At 29.7% G+C, this 22,244-nt stretch overlaps 2 protein-coding genes across 2 annotated transcripts; both read right to left on the bottom strand.

The window, feature by feature from the left end:
* Window positions 1-1,153: 1,153 nt before the first annotated feature.
* On the bottom strand, window positions 1,154-6,049 carry LOC108332046 (two-component response regulator ARR12). Its single transcript, XM_017567146.2, has 6 exons — window positions 5,357-6,049; window positions 4,828-4,980; window positions 4,188-4,589; window positions 3,989-4,065; window positions 2,484-3,662; window positions 1,154-1,483 (listed from the first exon to the last, which is right to left on the bottom strand). Exons 1-6 carry the CDS (start codon window positions 5,502-5,504, stop codon window positions 1,409-1,411), a joined length of 2,034 nt encoding a protein of 677 aa, XP_017422635.1. The 5' UTR covers window positions 5,505-6,049; the 3' UTR covers window positions 1,154-1,408.
* Window positions 6,050-14,550: 8,501 nt separating this feature from the next.
* Window positions 14,551-21,590, bottom strand: LOC108331222 (uncharacterized). The gene is made up of 5 exons (XM_017565869.2): window positions 21,134-21,590; window positions 16,606-16,642; window positions 16,092-16,328; window positions 15,946-15,993; window positions 14,551-14,938 (listed from the first exon to the last, which is right to left on the bottom strand). Exons 1-5 carry the CDS (start codon window positions 21,430-21,432, stop codon window positions 14,657-14,659), a joined length of 903 nt encoding a protein of 300 aa, XP_017421358.1. The 5' UTR covers window positions 21,433-21,590; the 3' UTR covers window positions 14,551-14,656.
* Window positions 21,591-22,244: the final 654 nt, after the last annotated feature.

Here is a 22,244-nt window from a genome sequence, read left to right as displayed (position 1 = left end):
TTTATTAAAATTTTGTAAATGAATTTTATGTATTCAATACAAAAAATTTATTATAATTTATGAGATATTTTTATCATCTATAATATTTTTAATGATTCACATGTTTATATTCATATATAACTGTTACGATTTTGTTTGAGTAATATTTGTCACAATCTCGTGCCTTCACATATTTAATTCAATTTTGTCAGTTATCTTAAACCATTGCATTGGAACATATATGCATGAGATCATTAAATACTTTTTTTTTTTTAATTTTCAGAAATACCATAACCTCAACAATCTTTTTCAATTCTTCCAACCCACTAGGAAGTGGGGTTAACACCAGAATAAAATACAAAAGAATAGAACAAAAATATTTTAACCATTTATATCTACTCACATATGATACTTAATGAATTGAGTAATAAGTATATTCATACCTATTTAAATATTTATTAGATAACCTGTTTATAAAAATAAATAAAGTCAAAGAAAAGAAAACATAATATCATAAAAGATGCTACACATTTTCTTCTCTTAAATGTCAAATAATAGTAAAAACATTATAATTATAATTACATAAATTTCAAAATAACATGCATAATAAATTAGGAGTGTTTTTGTAATTTAAAAAGATATGGAAATGAAAACAAGAGAGACATATACATATACATATACTTGTCTTAATCCTTGATTTAGAAAATCAGATATTATTTGTACTTGTTAAATCCAAGTATTCTTTGTCAACATTCGAACATGTCTAGACAATATCTATAAGTACAAATTTATTTTCTACTCCAACCCAAGAAACATCTACAACCCTTATTATACCTAATTAAAAAAAAGTAAACTAAATAAATAATAAATAAAATCAGATTCCTAATGTTGGAATTTTTTTATAAAAATGAATAGTATGTTTACCACCACTCAATTTAAAATTGTTAAAAAAATTATCCACAAAAAAAGGTAGTCTTTCAGTTTAAAATGTCTAAAAAAGTTACCATAAATAAATATTTCCTAAAAAAAGTTTGAAACTTCTCATTAATTGATAACAAAAGTAACTTCTACCAATAACTATAGATAATCCAATTGAAATATTCAGTCTACACACACTTTCATATCAAAGCATCTTTAAAATAACGTGTATATTAAAAGTTAACAAAAGAAAAAGTGAGAGAGAGCACCAAGAACCACATTCATATTACAATTATTTTATCTAAACCAATACAGAAAATTTTTATGCACTACAAGATTGAAAACAAGATAGAACAGATAATGGCTAACACGAGTCCTCAAGTAAAGAAATAATGTTGACCATGACAATAAATTTAGTGGCAGAACATGAAAATAAGTACATCAAAGAAACTACACAATCACTCAGCTCCAGAGACAGATAAATGGTCCTGAATTCAAACTGAATAAGAAATCAGTTGCATGATCCAACAGGGTAGGAGGCATCAAATACAATTTCTCCATCCAACAACGTTAACTCATTTTGTTCCTGCATCATAGTAGTCTTGCCTTAAATGGTTTAACAAAAGATACAAATTATATAAATTCTTAGGGAGATAACTTAATGAAGAAACCAAAGGATATAACTTGTTGTATATGTACTTAAACCTACCTCAACCTCAACAAATGAATGGTTGATTGTAAATTATGCAGCATAGTTTGAAAGGATGGTAGTTTAGATAAAGTTTATGCGTGAAATGTAAATGACCCATATATAACTGCAGATTATGTGATTACATTTGGTAATATTTTATATAATGATCTACCACTTGATTTCTCATGTGCTGTTTAACTGAATTGACACTGGTTTGCCTTAACTTTGCAAGATTTGCTAATTCATTTCAAAAGAGCAAAACTACAGAAAAAGTTGCACAGTTAAGAACCTAACATTCATTTCCTTTAAATACGAGCTAGATCAAAAATATGTAACGAATGACACGAGGCTCAACCTAAAATCTTATTTACTGCATATATAAACTGCATAAACCTTCACATTTTCCGTTGCATATGAAAAAGTCATCCTATATGTTAAAAAAGTAACTGCAAAATGGCATTGCTAGATAAAATAAAAACCAGGCAAAGTGTATTATTTTTACAGTCTAACAAAACTTCATAGAAAACAAACATTTACTAGTTATATTGAATTTTTGAAGTATTTCTGAAGGGTAGATTTAACTAATAAAATTACGTTGTTGATTATCTAGATCAAATTGACAAAAGCACAGCAGCTACACAAACATAAATAAGAAACAGTCAGAAGCCCAGAAAAGCATGAAAAAAAGACTCGAATAGTGTGATCTTGCCACCCCAAAAAGAACGGGGTGATCTTGTAGTTCCTGTTAAAATAGTCAACTGTGCTTTTATTATGGTAATCTAAAAACCGATCCTTTATGATCAAATGCGAAAAGAAAATCATTTGAAAGAGGGGAAGAAACATGATGGTTTCCTTTAAAGAATGGAACAAACAAGAGTAGGCTATTTGATCATACCCTTTTGACCATTGCACCCATTATGTCATCCAAGGTACCAAAAGTATTCTGCATAAATCCTTCTTGGGACTTTAATTGCTCCAAAATGTAGGCTTCATTCGACTTCAGTGGAATGTCAGAAGAGAATTTATCAACTTCAGTGCATGGACCAACCAAAGATGCATTAATTCTATTGCTACAAATTGTGTTATTTTGATTTAAGCCATGCCCCATAGAACTTGTTGCTGCACTGGAAGAAGCATATGAATTTACAGGATTGAAGGGTCGACTCAAGTTTTGGTCATAATCCAATTTATGTTCTTCCCATCTTTGTTGTGGTGTGTAGCTTAAAGCCTGTACATCTTCCAAAGGAAAAGTCATTGCCATTCTGGAAGAAAAATCAACCGGACTGTTGCCAATATGAGTGCCTGAGTTGGAAACATTGATGCTAGTGGGAGGCAGTTGGTCATTGCTGAAAGCCTCACACAATGGTAAGGGATTGGACGGAAATTTGGATAGCTGTGCCGCATTCTGCCAGTTTTTGTTGCACCGATTATAATCCAACATATTAGAAGAACCACCTATGCCAAAAGATTCTGCATTCAAGGAAGCTGCTCTAACAGAAGACTGATTTCTAAAAGTTCCTGGGCCATGTGTTTGCTGTGGATTTCCTTGTAAGATTATATGATTATTTGAGCCACATGATAGAGAATTGTTTGGACCATTAACTGTAGTAGCCCTACTGTCTGGAAAACCAGAGGCAACTGTAAATGCACTTGAATCAACTTGGCTTAGCTGCGATAAACCGGTTGAACAGTTGCTTTGCTTAGATTGGTTAAGCTCAATTGATGTTGGAATGCCCTGTAACAAACTTGAGCTCTGATTTGCAGAAAAAATTGATGGCTGAATGTTTCCAAGTGCGTTTAAGGAGCTGTTCATGTTTTGAGTCTGAACAGGACGGATAAGTGCAGAAGTACTGATTCCTCGCATGTTCAATCCAGCTGGGGAATTCAGCCTACTGAAAATTCCAGAAGATGCATATGATGGTAATGTAGTGTTTGAGATCCTTCCAGAACCAGAAGCGGTGCAAAAATCTCCAAATCCTTCGATTGAACCCATTCGTAAGTAAGAATCACTACCACCCAATGCAGCAACCATGTTAGCTTGATGGTTTGCCTTTTTCAGATAGAGTCTATACTTCTGCAACACAGAATGAACAGCAAGAAAAATATGGCACAGAATTAAATGTATACTTTGTCAAGTAAGCCAAACACACATAGGTGTAAAAGTCTTAACACTTTCATTATACTGAGACCATCTTTCAATCAAGTTGAAGTAAAAGTCTTAACACTTTCATAGCTGACATTGCTATACACTTTCCTAGAGTTACTAATTCGCTGTACAAACTCTTTTTCATAATAATTCCATCACAAAATTTAAAGAATCATCTGATCTAGAAGATTTTGCATCCTTGATCAGTCAACAACTGAATCAAACAATTACAATAATAGCTACAAAACCTATACCTGTAGATGGCTTGCCACATTTTCCCTGGTAAGCCCTTCAACATTCATCAGGTCAAGAATTTTCTTGGGAACAGCCTCTGCAGTAAAAGATGAATAAACATGGCACCAGGGATTATAGTACTCATTTTGAGATATTTAAGTTATAATGAACTGAAGTCTAACAAATTGGGAACCTTATCTTTTGCTTTGACTAACTTACTTTCTAGGCCAAGTTGATTAACAGCAGCAACAAATTTTCTATGCAGCTCAACAGACCAAACAACACGAGGTTTCTTCTGTGCTGAGGGGTCATCATCATCTCCATTCCCTTCCCCATCATCTTCTTCTTCCTCACTCTGGTCCTTCCTTTTTTTACCAAGCCTTTTATTCTGGTCAGCACTGTTTTCTGATCTTAGGCTTAGGCTACCTTCCCCAGCAATATTCAGAGCCTTTTCATCATTGGAAGCCTTGCTCTGATCCCTGCCGTCAAAATTCTTTCTTCGGACCACATGCTGCCATATGTTCTTCAGCTCTTCAATTCGAACAGGTTTCAGTAAATAGTCACAAGCCCCATGTGTAACACCCTGCATCACCAGCTTTGTATCACTGTGTGCTGACAACACTGGAACATCATAAACAATAATAACTTATGTCAGTCAACAATACATTCAACCCATTATAGTTAGATTTGGATGATAAAAATTAAACTCCCTAATTTTGGGGAAAACAAAAGGAACACTATTTAAACAAGTTGAGTTGTAAATGGGATAACTTTCATCGATTATACACCAAACCCTCATAATATGGTTAGGAAAAACTCAGGTCAAATGCATCATAAGTTAAAAGAAGTGTGAACTTACTGATGACAGGGAGGTCCATTTCAAGTCCTACCAACTCAAGGAGCTTAAATCCATCCATGTCAGGCATATTCACATCGCTGATTACAAGGTCAAACTTGTTTCTGTTTTCCCTCAACATTTTCAGAGCCTCGACTGCCTGATTAGTTGTAGTAACTGCAACAACAGCAACAAAAGCAACAAATCAGATATGAGATTTGGCAAAGTCAAAGACATCATAAACCATCAAAGCAGATCAATGCCCCCCATAACCAGGGCCTACACAGATTGGTCAACTAATAGCTCTAAATGTAAGAATCCAAGAACTTCATTCAAGAAAATATTCAAATTCGTACCAAAGCCTTCAACTTTAGGAGAAGTAAGAATTTTTATATCTTGCAGAAAAACAAAAACCAAAAAGTAAGGTCAATACATACAAAACACCAAACACTGTATTCATACGCAATGTCAGTTTTTACAGGGCAAGGCTAGCTGTGCCTAAGTTGAGGACACACAAATTTTTGCTTAACAAAAATGATTAAAAGCAACGAACCCTGATACTGGCATTTGCGAAGCAGATTCTCCAACACTTTGAGACAAAGTGGGTCGTCATCCACTGCCAGAACACGCATACCCACGGGAAAACGGTCACCACCCCCATCTTCATCCCCCAAATGATCCCTTTGATTTTCCACAGCCATGTCGAGCCAGAAGCAAACCAACACACCCAGATGGAACAACAGGACTCTTATGCAGAGATCAGAACTCACAGACCCAAAAGCTTCAATCTTGAAAACGGAAACTTTGTTCCCAAGGCCTCTCTTTCACCAAGAATCAAAAGGGCAAGAAAGAAAGGGGAAAAAAATGCGGAACTGGAACATTGTTACGAAACCTGTAGAAAATGGACAGTGATGGATTTGAAGCCAGCAAAACAAAAACATAAATTATTTAGTATTTTAGTGAAATCTCTCTCTCTTCATCTCTTTCTCTCTCTCTTTCTCTCTCTCTCTTTCTCCTCTGTTATTTGTCCTTCACTTTTTCTACCAAAGAAACAGGGAAAAAAAGCCTTTGACTTTAATTATTAGTTAATCGCTGATGCAAATGCAAAATACAATACAATAATGCAGCTTGCTTCCACCCTCTCTAGTTTTTAATTCATGACATTCCCCAATTTCTCTCTCCTCTTCACGCCAATGCCAGTGTGACATGTTCCCAATTAAACCCTTTTGGGGACTGATATAGAAATGCTCATGTGCTCAACTCATTGATGCAAATGCTCTCTCCAAACACCCCTATGCCCTAGTCAAACCAAAAACTAAAGACATCATTTTTCCAAATCATTCCAATCATGTCTACTATCAATGCTTCCTATGATTATTCAAAACATAAATGCCACAACTTCTTCTTCTTTGCTTATTCATCTTTAATGCGATTTAAATTCACTGCTAAATATTGATTACCCAAAGTGCGCCTTGTGGTCAACCCAGTAAAATATCAATGTCTAGAAATTGAGAAAAATCTCAACAAGAATCTTCGTATTAAGGTAATGTGCTATAACTGTTTCTTTTTAAATGTATATACCATTTTAAGGTTTCTGTACATGGAATATGGTCAAAAACTTTTCAGGAGAATATTTTCCTTTAAATATTTTTTTTAATTCCATGGTTTTATTAAAATAGGTCATTGATTGCTGAATACATGGGTTCAAATTTAATCAGGATTAACCTGGTTTTAACAAAATATTTTTCACTTTATCTTTCATACTATGTAATATAATATATTGATCGATATTAATAGAAAAATAAAATTATAAAATTTGAATTTTATTTGAAAACCTCATAAAAACCATAACATATATCAAAAGTAAGTAGTTATAAAAGTAAATAAATATAATATATCGTATTTAAATTCACAACAACAAATTAAATTCCTTAATAATAAAAATCTCTTAAAATAATCAACCATAATAAGGAAAATATATATTTTGAACCCAGAGATACAACCTTTCTTCTTCTTTTTTGCTTTTAAAAGAATATTAGTGAAAGTATATGAAATTTTCTTTTTGGGTTGTACAAAATGTGCCTATTTCTTACTTTTATGACAAATTTTTATAGAGATATATGTAATATTTTAAAAATTAAATAAATATCGTCATTTTTAGTATAATAAAAATAATAATGTTACAAGTGTTTAAAATTAAATTAATATGTTATTAGAATCTTTTATTTTTTGTTTTTGTTTTGTAAAATTACAATAATTGATTGTTCTTTCAAAATTAACTGTATATTAATTTTAATTTGTTCTTGAGAAATTTATGACACAAATACTGAAAGTTAAATACGTATTTAATTACCTTAAATATTAATAAATTTGAAACGAAATTATCTGAATTGAAGATTTTTACAAAACAATGTTGTGACTTTTTTATGTAATAGTTATGTAAAAAATTGACTATTTACCTTATTTTAAATATAAAAAAAGTTGGTATAATTTATAAGAATAATAGAGAAATGTTGTTAAGAAAGTAAATAAATAATTTTGATGAATTTATTGTTAATTTTCGTTAGTGGGTTGACCGAGACAGGTGGAAAGTTCTTAGTCAGTCAGAAATGCATTGTTTTGGCATATGCTCTTACACTAATTATTAAACAAATCCCAATCATCATCATTAACATCTAATTACGCCAATTAATTATTATTAGTTATTATTTTTTCAATTTACCTATTAAAGTAAAAGTTAAACTCATGCCTTTGTCGGTTGTTATGCAATATTCCAATTTCAAAGTCTTCATTTCAGAGTTAACCACTCACCACCATCAACTAACAATTTTAAAACTATTTTCTTCTAAGAATAAAACCTTAATTTTAATTTTTTAAAATTAATTCAAATAGATTATTTTCGTTATTACTTTATCAACAGCCTTAGATTATATGTGTCATTTTTTTTATTCAAATTATTTTTTATATTCTTTTTTATGATTTGATTCAATTCTAATCTTTTTTTAAAATTAAACAATGTTGCTTCTTTTTAAATTAGACTAAATTTATTATTTGTATAAATATTATACTTATATTTATATTAAAATTAATCTTTTTATTAAATATTTATAAAATTATTTTTAAATCAACATATTATTGAATTTTATTTAAATAAATTACTTTTAATCTTATAAAAAAAATATAGATTAACAATATAGTAGTTTTAAATACATGCTCTTTTCAAATGAAACTTAAATTTATTTAATAAATATAATAATATTTATATGGTAAATAACAAAGTATTATCTAACTTAAAATAAAATAATATATAGAATAAATATGTCTGACTTAAAAATATTAAATTTTAAAAATTATTAAAAAAATCAATTTTTACTACATAATTAAAAAATAAAAATATACAATAATTTAAATGATTAATATCTATTGTAATATTTGTAAAGTAATTTAATATGTAATTACTTTAATTATTTTTAATTTAATAAGTTAAAAAATCAATTTTAATAAAAATATCAATATAATATTTATATAAATTATAAATTTAATTTTAATATGGAGAGGACAATATTATTCTAATTTAAAAAAGTTGTGATTGAATTGAAACAAAAATACATACATAGAAACTAAATTAAATATAAGATAGTAACCTGCAACATTAGCATTAACTTGTCCCACTGTTAATGTTATGTAATACTGATAATATTACATGACATGAATTTGACACATGGAAAACAAAATAATTTTAAAAAGAATAATTAAAAATATTGCAAAATGACACATAATATGTATTTAGTATTGTTGGTAAGATATTAAGGAAAAATATCTAATTAATTCGATTTTTCAATTGGTACTTGATTAAAGAAAAATATATTTGAATATTTTTAACCAAACTTAGAACCAAAAAATAATTAAACTAAAATATTTCTAATAACTAATATTTTTTCAAAATAGTTTTGTCATAAAATAGAAAGTATAGATAATGATGATGCAATCGAATATAAAAATTTAATTAAAATTAGGATATTTAAAATAAAAATATTGTCAAATAAAATAAAATTAGATAAGATCTGCTTATATTTTAAAAATAATTTTATTTTCTTACAAAAAAATATAACATGGAGTACCAATTTGGTTCCTTTTCTTGTCTAAAGGATTGATTATACTGGGAAATAATTTTATCTAGTAACTCTGAAATATAATCATATATAATGTTCATATAATTCATAATATATCTTTTTTTTATATATGAATAACTTGAATAAAAGCAATGCATCTATAGTTACCCATAAGTAATAACTACCTATACTAATATATAAGATATTATTTATGTATTTGTTTAACTAAATGTATCTTTCGAATATTAAGTTTTTTTTTATAATTCAAAAATTTATAAAAAACATAATTTTCCAAAAAAAAAACCACTAACTTTTTTTTCAGTTAATTTACGAATTTGAGTGTAAGATAATTTTTTATAGATTATTTTTTCCTCCACTTTAAGAAAATAGTTCAATTTTACGATGACATCGTTCTTTTTATTTTTGAAGTGCAACACTTCTTTTTGGTAATAACATTTTATATTGGAATCGAAGAATTTTTTTTCATATCATTAATTATATTTTTTTTAAAGAAAGTAAAACTACTATTACGTCTTCATTCAATTTTGATATGGACACATGATCCATCAATACCCTTAAAACACATAAGAAAAAGAATGAAGAAACCATTTAACATACAATCACCACCTTACAACATCAACAAGCAGAGAAAAATCAATGGATATGGGACCAATTGCATGACATGGAGCTCGTGCACAACCAACATCAAACTAAATTACAAGCTTACTAAATTGGGTTGTAAGCTCCACATAATCTCCTTGCCATATTTGTTCAGATAGACACATATCAAGGTCTTAGGATATCCTATAAAGTAGGACTTAATGTATAAAGTGAGCTATTGAATTTCATCCCAATAAGACTTCCAATGATAAAAAAAAATCCTATCAAGGTTGTTAGGTGACAAACCATCAAAATCCAATATTAGAAGTAGGTGTTAAGGTGTAAATGTTGTAGTGTACCAATTACTGTACGTAAAATATCAACATTAAACTCTGAACATTAAATCACGACTATGACTCCATGTTACAAAAAGAGTCTTGTAGATATGACCAACAACAACACTATAAAGTTACCATATCAATTCTATTGGATGATTTTATTGTGTAAATTTTTTATACTTCCATATGTTCAACCTTAGAATTATGAGCATCACGCTTCCTCAGAAGTGGAAGTGTCTCAATATTGAAAAACACGACGATTCACCAAACCTAGGCATGCATCTGAAAGCACATATGACACAAGCAAATTTGTTTTCCAATAATTTGGAGGTGCATTGCAAGGTGTTTCCAACTACCCTCAAAGGACCACCATTATAATGATATTATTTTTTACCAAGAAAATTAATAGAGTAATTTCAACCTTTTTGCACAATGTTTTCAACTCATCTTTCAAATAACAAACTCATGGTCACAAACTCAATCTCTTTGAATAGTGACACAAAGAGAAATTGAACCCTCCATCAATTATATAACTTGTTTTGCTAAAGCATCACACAACATTCTTAAACTCCACCATATAGTGTCGATACATACTATGAAAACAAGTCAAATATACAAGAAGGGAAGATTGACTGTGTATTAAATTTTTTTCACGATAATTAAAAAGAGCAATGTCTAATATAATTAAAAAGAAATTAAGTCTAATAATTGATTTGCACAATTTTTCATTGACAAGATCATTACTAAAAGGATTGTCGCAAACCTTGTAAAAAGAATATCCTTTTTACTATGAAATGTTAAATATTACATATCTTATTATCTGCTTGAGTATGATCTTATCAAACAAATACATCTAACGGGATATGATACTTAAAAAAGCAATATACTTTTATTTTTCATATTTTGTTGTAAAACACATCATGAAAATCACTTAGAGTAATGATAGGTTTGTTGAAATATGATATAACACATGTGACCCTTACTAGACTCCAACAAGTTTATTTATGGACAATCTCTTTGCAATAGAAGGAAACATGGAAAAGTTGTGCAACCAAGAAGCACAATACATAACCATCAAAGAAAATACAAAGATGAAAACAAATGATTGATGAATGGTGTCACACAACCATCTTCTTAGATGAATGATTTATAGAAATCTCAAAGAGTGGGAAATACACATACCTCATATTGAGTTTGTAGATAATATAGTAGTTCATTCTACTACTTCTCAATCACCTTTTGATATTGTTTATGTGTTTAATCCTTTAATCCTTCTATATTTATTTTTCCTAGGGATATGATGTGTAATGATGTAAATGCAAGAGAAAATTTTATAAAGGAACTACATGACAAGGTAAAGAATGAGACAAAGCACTAAGAATCATTTTCAATTCCTAAAGAGAATAAACAACAACGCAAATCAATTAGATATACATGAGGAGTATGGTTTGAGTTGTGGCTTTAATGTTTATGATCTCTCTCCATGTGATATAGGGCTTTTGAATTTGTGGGTGAATTCCCTCTTAGATAGGAAAAAATATGTAAATAAGGATGAAAAATAGCTTGTTGAAGATAGAGAAAAGAAACATAAAGTATAAAAACAAGAAACATGTGGCAAAGAAGAATAAATACAAAAAAAAAATCAAGAAATATTTATAAAAGGAAGATTCAAATAGACGAAAGAAAAGATAAAAGACATTTAAATTTGTAGATTCATTATATTATATGATATTCATTTATTCTTTCAAAATATCCTATAATCCAAAGGAATTCTTGACTACTTATGGGTGGTTGTAACTCTTTCACTTGACCCTTTATAGTTTTGCAAGCTAATGTGTGCCTTTTGGAGAATAGTTGGTACCAGTCATAGTGAGTTCCTCCATAAATAAAGGAACTACTTCCTTAGATTTAAGGAATAACCTATGTGCTAATCTAGATTATGAGTTAACTAAAGAGATTAAGAGAGTTAACTTAGTTAAAGTGATTGTTGTTTTTTCTTCTCCCTTAGGAAGAACATTGTCTTTATAGAAGGAGGCATCTTTCAATTGTAAATTTACTTTTGAAGATTGAATAAAATTATTTTCGTGAGTTTAATCTGAAAGTTTTAAAAGTTATTTAAGCCTTTAGAAAGAGAATTTATCGTATCTCTTTTAAAGTTTATTTCTTATGCTCTAAGGGTATAGGCATTGCTTATTATTTTTTTTAGTGTTCAAAATATATAAGAGTAACTAACTCTCTTATTGGCGGGAGTTGAACATAATGTATTTTATCTCTTTGTGATTATTACTATTCAATATATTTATTTTCCACCACTTTTGTGTTTTATTTTTATTCTTAATTGGATTATTATTGTATGCATATTTGGTAGTACCTACTGATAGAAAAATAGTCAGTCTGGAAAACCTAATTGGGATAAGACAACTAATAGATTTTACATGCTAGACACAAATGTAAAAAATCATTGATAACATGAGAATGTTAAACTTAATATGAACTTATAATTAAAATTGCAAAGACGTTAGAGATTTTATTATTAAAGTTTAGACTTGTTAAGACATTAATGCTTGTTTTAATGCTCGAGTAGGAATTAAAAACATATTGTTTGATTTTTTGGTATGAAATTGGATCATGTAATCTCGATGAAATCTTTACCATATATATTTCATTAATTCAATTTTATTGTTTTCTTAGCTTTAGATTTATTTCATACACAAACAATTTTTATTTTTTTTAAAGTTTTTAGTCTTAATTAGTATATAAATATAATTTTTTTGAACAATGTAACGGTAACTCTTTGCGAGAAACAATATTTGGATTTATCCACTTTATTATTTATTATTTATGATACATTTATCAAATTTATAACAAGTTTTGTCTTGATTTTTATTTGGAAAACTTTATCGGATGACGAAACTTACTACACTCATCATTTGATATTTATCACAGGTGACATTCTCTTCCATCTCTAAGTCCCAATCCATTTTCTAATTTCTTTTACAAAATATTTTTGTTTCACATATTATTTTTCACGGGTTTTTGGTGTTATATACAAATTTAAATCACCATATCCATAAGACATGTTTTCACAAGCTTTTTTTCTTTTTAAACATCTCTTAAATTTTTTATTTTTAAATTAATTGTAATAGTCAAACATAATTATGTTGCTAAAATTAGTTATCTTTATTGGTAATTATATATATATATATATCCTATTAAAAGTATTACAAATTAGTAGTAGTATTACTATTATTAATTTTAGTATAACTGCTATCACAACTTTTATTATTGTTGTTAGAACTAATGATAATATTATTATAATGATTATTATTATTATTATATTACTACTAATATTGTTATTATTCCGATTAATATTATTATTGGTAATATTATTATTGTTATTATTTATTACTATTATTATTTTAATTTTATTCTTCTTGACTCTAATCTTTTTCTATAAAAAAGCTAAAAGGTAGAGTTACTAATAAGTTTATATTTAAATTATGACCGCTAGTTCAGTCTCCATTTAAGATTTTCATAGAACAAAACTAAATTTGTTACTTTTGGAAGTCAACGTCGAATAATGTATAACTTTAAATTCAGTTGTTTATTTTGAACTCGTTAATGATTTAACATCAAAATGACTGTTATCGCTTTACTTTTAGACAAAAACCTTATAAGCTTGTTTTGTACGTCATAAAAATACTTAATTATATACTGAATAGTATGTTAAATTTATACATAGAGATATACAAGCTATTTTTTTAAATAGAAAAATATATATTTTTAAAATAAACTTTAATGAGCACAAGCTAAAGTTTATTAATATTTAAAATCTGATTACGAGAGAGATATTCGAGTGCAGTGAGTATATCCTTATAATAATTGCATGCTGAGAATACAAAAACACATGTTTATCCACTCTCAATTGTTACTTTCTTCACTAAAAAGGTCATTTCAACAGGTTTCGGATTAAAGACATCCTTCAATTTTTAAGTAATATACTATCTTCCAAATCTTGGACCTCACTGAAATTAGTGTTGCTCTCAACCTTCAATCAAACCAGACAAATTCTTTGCTCACCTCCATATTTTTCATCTTGCTACTTATGAATATAAAAATTCCTGTTTTATTCTGTTTGGTTTGTATAACCTAGAAGTAAAAAAATCTCTTAGATTTTACAATTCCAAAATCAAGAATGACTTTTGGATTGTAAAATTCAGAAAGTAAAAATAACGTAATTTGGAAGTCACTTTTTTTTTAGAAAAGACTTTCAAATTATACTTAAAACTAAAATAAGAGTTTTGGATTATATAATTTAGAAGTAAAAAATAACTTATAGTTTCTACAGTCCAAACACTAAAATAACTTCCAAATTATGCTAAAATTAACTTTTAGATTGAGCAACCCAAAAGTTAAAAACGATTTGAAATTGTGTAATCTAAAAGTTATTTCTTTCTTAAACTTCTACTTCTAGAAGTCAATTTTAGTTTCCAAATTTAAGATTCTACACTCCAAAAGGGTTTTTTTAAAAGAAAAAATAGATTCCACATGGTGCAATTCACAAGTAAATTTTTTTTGACTTCGTGCAATCTAAAAATCTTCTTTAAAAAATGATTTCTAATTTGAAAACCTTTCGAATTGTACAGTTTGAAAATCATTCTTTATTTCAGAATTACATAATTTAAAAGGGACAAAATGATAAGTTTTATATTCATGGAGGAGGGAAAATATGAAGGTGTGTGAAGAATTTGCCATCAAGCCATGGTCGTGATTTCCTACTTTTAAAAGCTGAAACGGATCCAGCTATCTCATTAGACCAAATCTTAAACATTTGTTTTGTTTGGATTCAGAATTATGTTTGGATTCAGTATGAGGAGGATTTTGGGTGAGTGGTTTGTTTGTTTCTCCTGTGATTGAGATTTTCTCCATGGCATTTAGAAACTTGCGCAAGTGCTTGATGTACTCAGGAAAAGCCTCAAGGTTGCAATGACCCCCACCCTTTACCCACAAAGGGTCATATTTTTCCTTCGAAAGTTCCCACAATCGTTTTCCGTGGGACCAGTCAACGATTTCATCATTAGTTCCCTGCCCATGAAACACAACCAGACAAATAAAACTACTATTTGCACGGAAAGTGCATTATTTAATCAAAGATAAGGTCTTTGTACAGACTACTCAACTCATCAATAGTCACACATAATCCAGACCCTAACATCTAAGTTTGAAATTTTTTGACTCAAATTTTGCTACAATGATACTATGCTCTGTGGTCTTATCTAGTAAGAACTTATGTACAACAGGGTCTTATGTTGTGCCAATGTTTCACCACAACCTAAGAAAAGAAAACATGCGTTGATACTCTAAAATATATGCATTGATTAGATTATGGATAGGCTTCAAGATTAAGAAATAATAGCATGAGCAATAATAGGACAAATTGTGCTGTAAGGATCCATCCTCTTCCAATAGCAGCAGAACACAACTGACAAATAAAAGCATAATTGGAGAACTGTTTCAAATGTAACATTTCATATTAAATATTGTGCCTATGTTTCAAATTTTTATTTGAATCATATATTGCTTTTTAAATTCAGGTTAGAATGGAAAATTTGACTGATACCCCCCTGAAAACAAAACTTAAGATATGTTACCAACTTGTGTCTCCATTGCTAGGCTGTTTCAGTTCCAGAACTAAAATCTATTGTTTGCACTTTGTAAGAGATATTCAGCTAAACAATTGTTGTTAAGAATATGAACTGATTCACTAAAATTATTGAAACAAGATCTGAAGACTTTATGCACACTGGTGAGAAGTATAATGGGAAAATATTTTAGTCAAATAAACTACAGTACCAGGAAAATAATTCCTTGTCGGGTTCAACCAAGTTTTCATATTTACCTAGTCGATAAATATAGCAAGCAAATATGAAATTCTATATAGAACAATTTTATCATATACTCAAAAAGTAGAAGAAACAATAATCTATTTAGGAGGGAAACCTGAAGAAAGAAACCAATGAGCTCTTTTGAACATCGCAAGAAACATGATGCAGAAACTATAATAAGAAAAATAGATAGAAAGATAACCTTACATGAATAACTAAGACTGGACAGTCAACATGCCTTATTTTGTCTATATTCTGAAATTAGTAAAGAGAAGTATGTTAATACAAAACTCTGATAAATTTCAATATAGGTACTGATTAAGAATTAGGAAGATCACTCAGAAAAAACTTACTTTGAATATGTCAAACCAAAATGTGACCTTGACAGGGTACAAGACTCTTATCCCTGAAAGGATTCCACTGTGAATAACAACACCTCTCAAATTCCGTAACTTAGTAGCCAAGTGTATTGTGGGCCCACTACCAACTGATTGGCCATACAAAATCAACTCTTGTGGCTCAACTCCATATTCTCTCTTCAAACAATCATACACAGCCTCTATGTCAGAATATGTGTTGAACTCTGATGGCTATCAAAGTTAGAGATAAACACACATAACAGATTCAGTTAGATTGGTGGAAAGAATGGTTTGGAGAAAATGTAGAATTCAAATGGAATGGATTATCTAATCTATTAATCTTGCATCTTTATATCATATTTCATGGTATGCACAATCCCAAACCTAAGGACAATCTAGACATCTATGATCAATTCAATCCCTTGTAATTTTTTGTTTGGAAACAACCCAATAAAGTAAATAAAAGAGAAGTGAAAGTTGGGGCAAAGGAATCAGGGATGATACTTACCTTACCTGTAGAGGCTCCATATCCTGAATAATCATAGCTGCATGGTAGCATAAAGTTTCAAAATTATATGCCGAAAGGAATATTACTTATTTTACTTCAAACAAGTATGTACAATAACATTTATGAACTATTAGGGTGAACAAAAAATATATAATTCAAGACACAAACAACTGGTTTGGAAACAGACACAACCTTTATTAGAGAGGACTTAACTTTGCATTCAATAAGATTCAAAACCAAGCATCCTATTCTCTGAGGAAGGAGCAAGCACAACAACAAAATAATAAGGCAGGATGGCAGATTTATCATGAAAGGAGTTTAAAATGAAAAAGTAAAATTACACTTGAAAGGTAGTTATTATAGTTAAGAGTTAGTTAGCACAAAGAAGCCTATTAAAAAGAAGCTTAAAGGGAAAAAGGAAGACAATTTATTTTAGACTAGAGAGAAGTGTAACTTGAATAATCCAGTGAAAAGGAAAGCGCTCCTTGGTAATACTTTTTACACTTGGTCAAATAAATTAGTTCTAATTTTCATTTCATTATTTTTCTTACAAAAATGTGGATGCTTAACAATTTTGGTTCGACGTACTGGATTTACAAGATGCGATTGTAACTGACTTTTACCTTTTTCATGTGCCACACGTGCTTCTTGGAAGTGTAATAATGAATTTTTCTCTAATTTTAGGAACTGCCGTGTGTCTCTTCCTAATTTAAAGGAATCAACCATATATGTAAGGATTAATTAAGAGTTAAGTGTTAACATAGGAATTAGTTGAGCTAACTTTATAACTTAAGTATAGTCTTATACTTACATTTGAATTTTCTATTTTTTCTATACACTTGTTCGGGTCATTTATTCTTCTAGGCCATTTTCTATATAAAGAAAGTCTATGTCTCTATTTTAAATCACTCTGGAATATACGAAATCATTGTCAGATATATCTTTCAGATTCTTGAGATAGTTCTTCTTTTGTTGAGTCTTATCTTGAATTGTTTTTCAAATGGCCAATCCTTATACACTTATCTTTTGAGAATCATCTTGAAGGTGACATGTTCTTACTCTTTCTCAATCCATTTTATATTTCCTTTTGCAATTTGTGCTTGTTTCTATCTTGCGTTTCCAGTGTTGTGAAAATAAATCACCACGGAACCCATGTTTTCGCTACCTTTTAATGTTCTTTCATGGAGTCTCTTCTCTCCAACACCTTTTGAATTGATCAAGATCGTTTCATCTCATAAGGATTGCATCTCATTAGTTCAAATTTTTGTGATAAGAATCCAGGAACCAATCTTGGGAGGATCTTGCAACAACACTACAAAGGAGATTTGGAAGAAAAAGTGAAGCATGGCATTTGAGCGAAGATTTCATCGAAAAATTTGAAATCTTGGTCTCACTAGCAAATGAGACATTGGAAGATCAATTTATTGGGTATTTTTCCTCATAGGTAACTCCAGAATATTCGCAATCAGGTTCGTCCACATGACCTAAAGGACCTGATTTGAGCCTTGAAAATTGTACAAGGCGTGGCGGTAGCTATGAAGGATGAGTAATATATCAATGTACCTTTGTATCAAGAACCTTATTTAGGTTTTCGTTATCAAGGTGGAAGAGGAATTATGTCTTGAATGAAACTTCGAGGAAGCACAAAGAACTTACACTGGTTCAATGAATTTAGACAAATATGGCAATGGAGTGGAGAATCGTTCTTAAGATCGTCAGTGACCAAGCCTAGTTCGGGTCAAACAATGTCAGGGATTAGAGGAACCAAGAATATTCCATATCAAGAGAAGTGATATGAATCTCTATTATTGGTGTGACAAATCGTTTGGTCCAAATCATAAGTGTCAGAGAAGAGTTTGAGGGTTGTTCTTTTTGCCGTTGGTGAATTTATTAACGAGGCTTTTGCATCAAACTAGGCATATTTACGTAAATGGGCAATTTTTGATCAAATATGAAGTCGTGGGAGGTCAAAACGACTTCAAATAAAGAAGTTGTGTCCTTCCTGCATGACTTCACACGGTTCATTTGACCAGTGGTGAAGTCGTGAACCCCAAAAATGACTTTTGGGTCCTGTAATCGATTACACAATGTTGAAATCGTGACCCCCTGCACGACTTCAGTGTAGTAGGCAAAAATGATACTGGTAATCGATTACTACACTTCTGTAATCGATTACCAGTGTTTTAAGTGTGCAAGAACCACCCTGGTAAGCGATTACAAGCTTGTTGTAATCGATTAGCAGTGTGTTTTGGTTGGTTTATGAAAATTATTTGGCAGTTTACATATTTTATGTATTGTTTGTGTTATACGAAAAAAGAAATTGTGGTTATTATTTAATGAATGGAGACAAATTTGAAGAAAAGAGAAAAAAAATATTAATAAGAAATATTAATAGTAATATATTAATAATCGATTTGATTACAATTGGGTAAGATTAAGAAATGGATCAATCCGGAAGACCATCTACAATGCGACGCAAGACATTCGGAAGACCATCTACAAATAGGATTCATAATGAAATGGATCAATCCAATCTAGATAAGCCAAAAAAAATGCTCTTACTGCCACAACGAAGGTCATCATAGGGAAAATTGTCCATTTCGTCATTAGTTATTTCTTAATCTTACCCAATTGTAATCAAATCGATTATTAATATATTACTATTAATATTTCTTATTAATATTTTTTTTCTCTTTTCTTCAAATTTGTCTCCATTCATTAAATAATAACCACAATTTCTTTTTTCGTATAATACAAACAATACATAAAATATGTAAACTGCCAAATAATTTTTATAAACCAACCAAAACACACTGGTAATCGATTACAGAAGTCGTGCAGGGGGTCACGATTTCAATATTGTGTAATCGATTACAGGATCTTGTAATCGATTACAGGATCCAGAGGTTGTTTTTGGGGTTCACGACTTTACCACTGGTCAAATGAACAGTGTGAAGTCGTGCAGGGGAGGCACGACTTCTTCATTTGAAGTAGTTTTGGCCCCCCATGACTTCTCCATTTTGGTATTTTGAATTGAATTTGCCTATTCTCGTAATATATGATCCATTTTTGTCTATTTTGATAACAAAGCCTATTAATGAGATCGAGTAGATAGTGCACTAATATTAGAAGAAAATATTTTTGTAGAAAAAGGGGTGGATGATAGCTTTTGCCAACTTCTTTTGAAGTTTCTCCAATAACTTCATAGTTGAACTACACCCAACCTAGAGAAACATAATTTATTTTTTATATCTTTATATTTGTAGCTTGTTTTGGACGGTTCTTAGTAATCTTTTGTTTGTCTTGATTAAGTTTCCCAAAATGGTATCAGAGTTTGGGTCATTCCAATCTTCTCCAAGAGCATCAAAGCTAAAAACGAATCCAAGAACCACGAATTAGTCCCAAACCAATAATATGTTAGAAATATATTGCTAAATCAAGAAACCGGCCTCTATTACAAGATCAGTCTCTGGAAGTTTTTTGGTCAAATTCAATTTTCTTTATTTTATATTATAATTTTACATTTTGGTTGCTTTTATTTGTTACCACTGACGTTGTTACTTGACCTAAGGAGAAAGTATGGGAACCGGTTGTGAAGAAAAAATCCACTCCATCTGTTATAAATTTAGAGTTAAACAATCTTGTAAATCAGTAAAAGACACATAAGAATATTCGTGTATTCCAAGCTCTTTAGTCATTCTTTTTCGGTCTGTGATGTCAGTGTGAAGTCATGAGCGATTGAACACCATGTTGCTAGAAGTTGATGTAACAACCTCCCACATGTAATTTATCTTATCCATTTCAACATTATTTTATTATTCGCTTAAGTTTTTTTTAAAACCCTATTATTAATTCTTGTTTGTCTTGATCCTCCAAAAATGATTTCATAATTTTAATTGTGATTGAAAAACCCTTTTATAAATTAATATTTAGGTAAGAACTGTGATATAGCTACAACTGAGAAAAAGGAATTTGTTTGATCTTCCTTAATTGAGCAAGACATTTTCTCACCAAAAAATTGAGTTAAAGACAATTTTATAACAAATTTAGTTAAGATCTTAAAACTCACCCTGATTCTATACATATTTAAATAAAAACATATATTAATTGATGTGTCGAGCTAACCAACATTAATGTAATTTATTTTTAATACTTATTAAAGCTAGTAACACCTTACTTAATTTTAACATTTATTTAGGTCAGTGTTAGTTACATATATACTAATCTAATTATAATTAATATCTAATAATATTTAAGAATTAGCTTGTTATACGTGATATTAATGTTATTAAAATTTTAATTCAAATACTCATTTAAAAATGGTAAAACATTCAGATCTTTTTTATAATGTTCTCCGGCCAAATCTTATTTCTCTACATATTTTATTATCTCTTCTATCAAGAAATATTCATGGTTGTTGAAACCGTGAAAGTGGAGGAAGTAAAAGCCTAAAATAAATAAATAAACTATAACATAGAAGTAATCATGGTTTCACTGAGAGAGAAATGTAAAGAGAGGAAAAAGAAACCTCATGATATTGACGCGGAGGTGTGCCCTGAGTTCGAGGAAGAGGTCATGCATCTGACCTAAATCAGCGGCATTGCCATGGGAATAGAGCAAGGTGAACCTGGCAAAAGGATGTTTCCAAAACGTGGCAACGATCTTATTCCCACCCTTCGTCTCCAGTACGTGAGCCTCCAAGTTCTTGTCCCCGCTCATGCCGGAAATCACCACCCTCCCGTCCCGCTCCCGCGAAATCTCATACGTCGCTGGCTCCGGCGGGAAAAACGCCAATCTCGCCGCCACCGGTCCTGTAACATTGCCCATTCAACAACGCATCATTTCCAAAGATCTTCCACTCCACGATGATCTTCTTCCTTCTTCTTACAATCGCGTATGGAACAGAATTTCAACGGAAAAGTGGTTTTGTGTGACGAAATCAAATGAGATGAAAGGTGAAAATAAGTGAGGAGTCATGGAAAATAGATCCGAGATAACCGTTACTCCTCCCCCCAAAATCTAAACTTATTATAGAAATTAAAATAAATTTATAATAATAAGAGTTAAAAATAATCTATACAGTAAATTATGATTAAAAAATTTCGTTTTTAATTTATTATATAATTAAATATCAAAATTATTTACTGTAAAATTTAATTATAATATAGTTTACATATTTAAAATATTTATTTTTTAAATATTAAATAATTAAGAACAGTTATCAACAGTAAATAAAAGTTACTCGTCTTCTAATTCGATTTAAACTAGGCATGGTTATGTTATGAGAGATATAGGAATAGATTATTTTTGAAAAAAAATATAATTAAATATTTGTTGATAATTAACATTTTGGTTTAAATAAATTATGGGTGCGTGTGTATATTATTGGGACAAATTACTCATCTTAACAAAAATTATGAATTTAATTTTTGAACTTATAATAAAATGATTACATATTTTTCTACAAATTAAATTTTATTACACTGTTTTCAACAGATTTTGAGACGACTTTTGCATTCCTTAATAATGAGACATGCATCTTCCTTTGACATACAAAGTAAAATGTGAAAATTACTTGCACATAGCGTAGAATATTATCTTATATTATACATAATATAGCAACAAAATTAGAAAGAAGT

Source organism: Vigna angularis, chromosome 4, assembly GCF_016808095.1.
Source record: "Vigna angularis cultivar LongXiaoDou No.4 chromosome 4, ASM1680809v1, whole genome shotgun sequence".
Classification (NCBI taxonomy): Eukaryota; Viridiplantae; Streptophyta; class Magnoliopsida; order Fabales; family Fabaceae; genus Vigna; species Vigna angularis.
The sequence above is the reverse complement of the archived record's forward strand: the minus strand, read 5'-3'. Positions and strand labels throughout refer to the sequence as shown.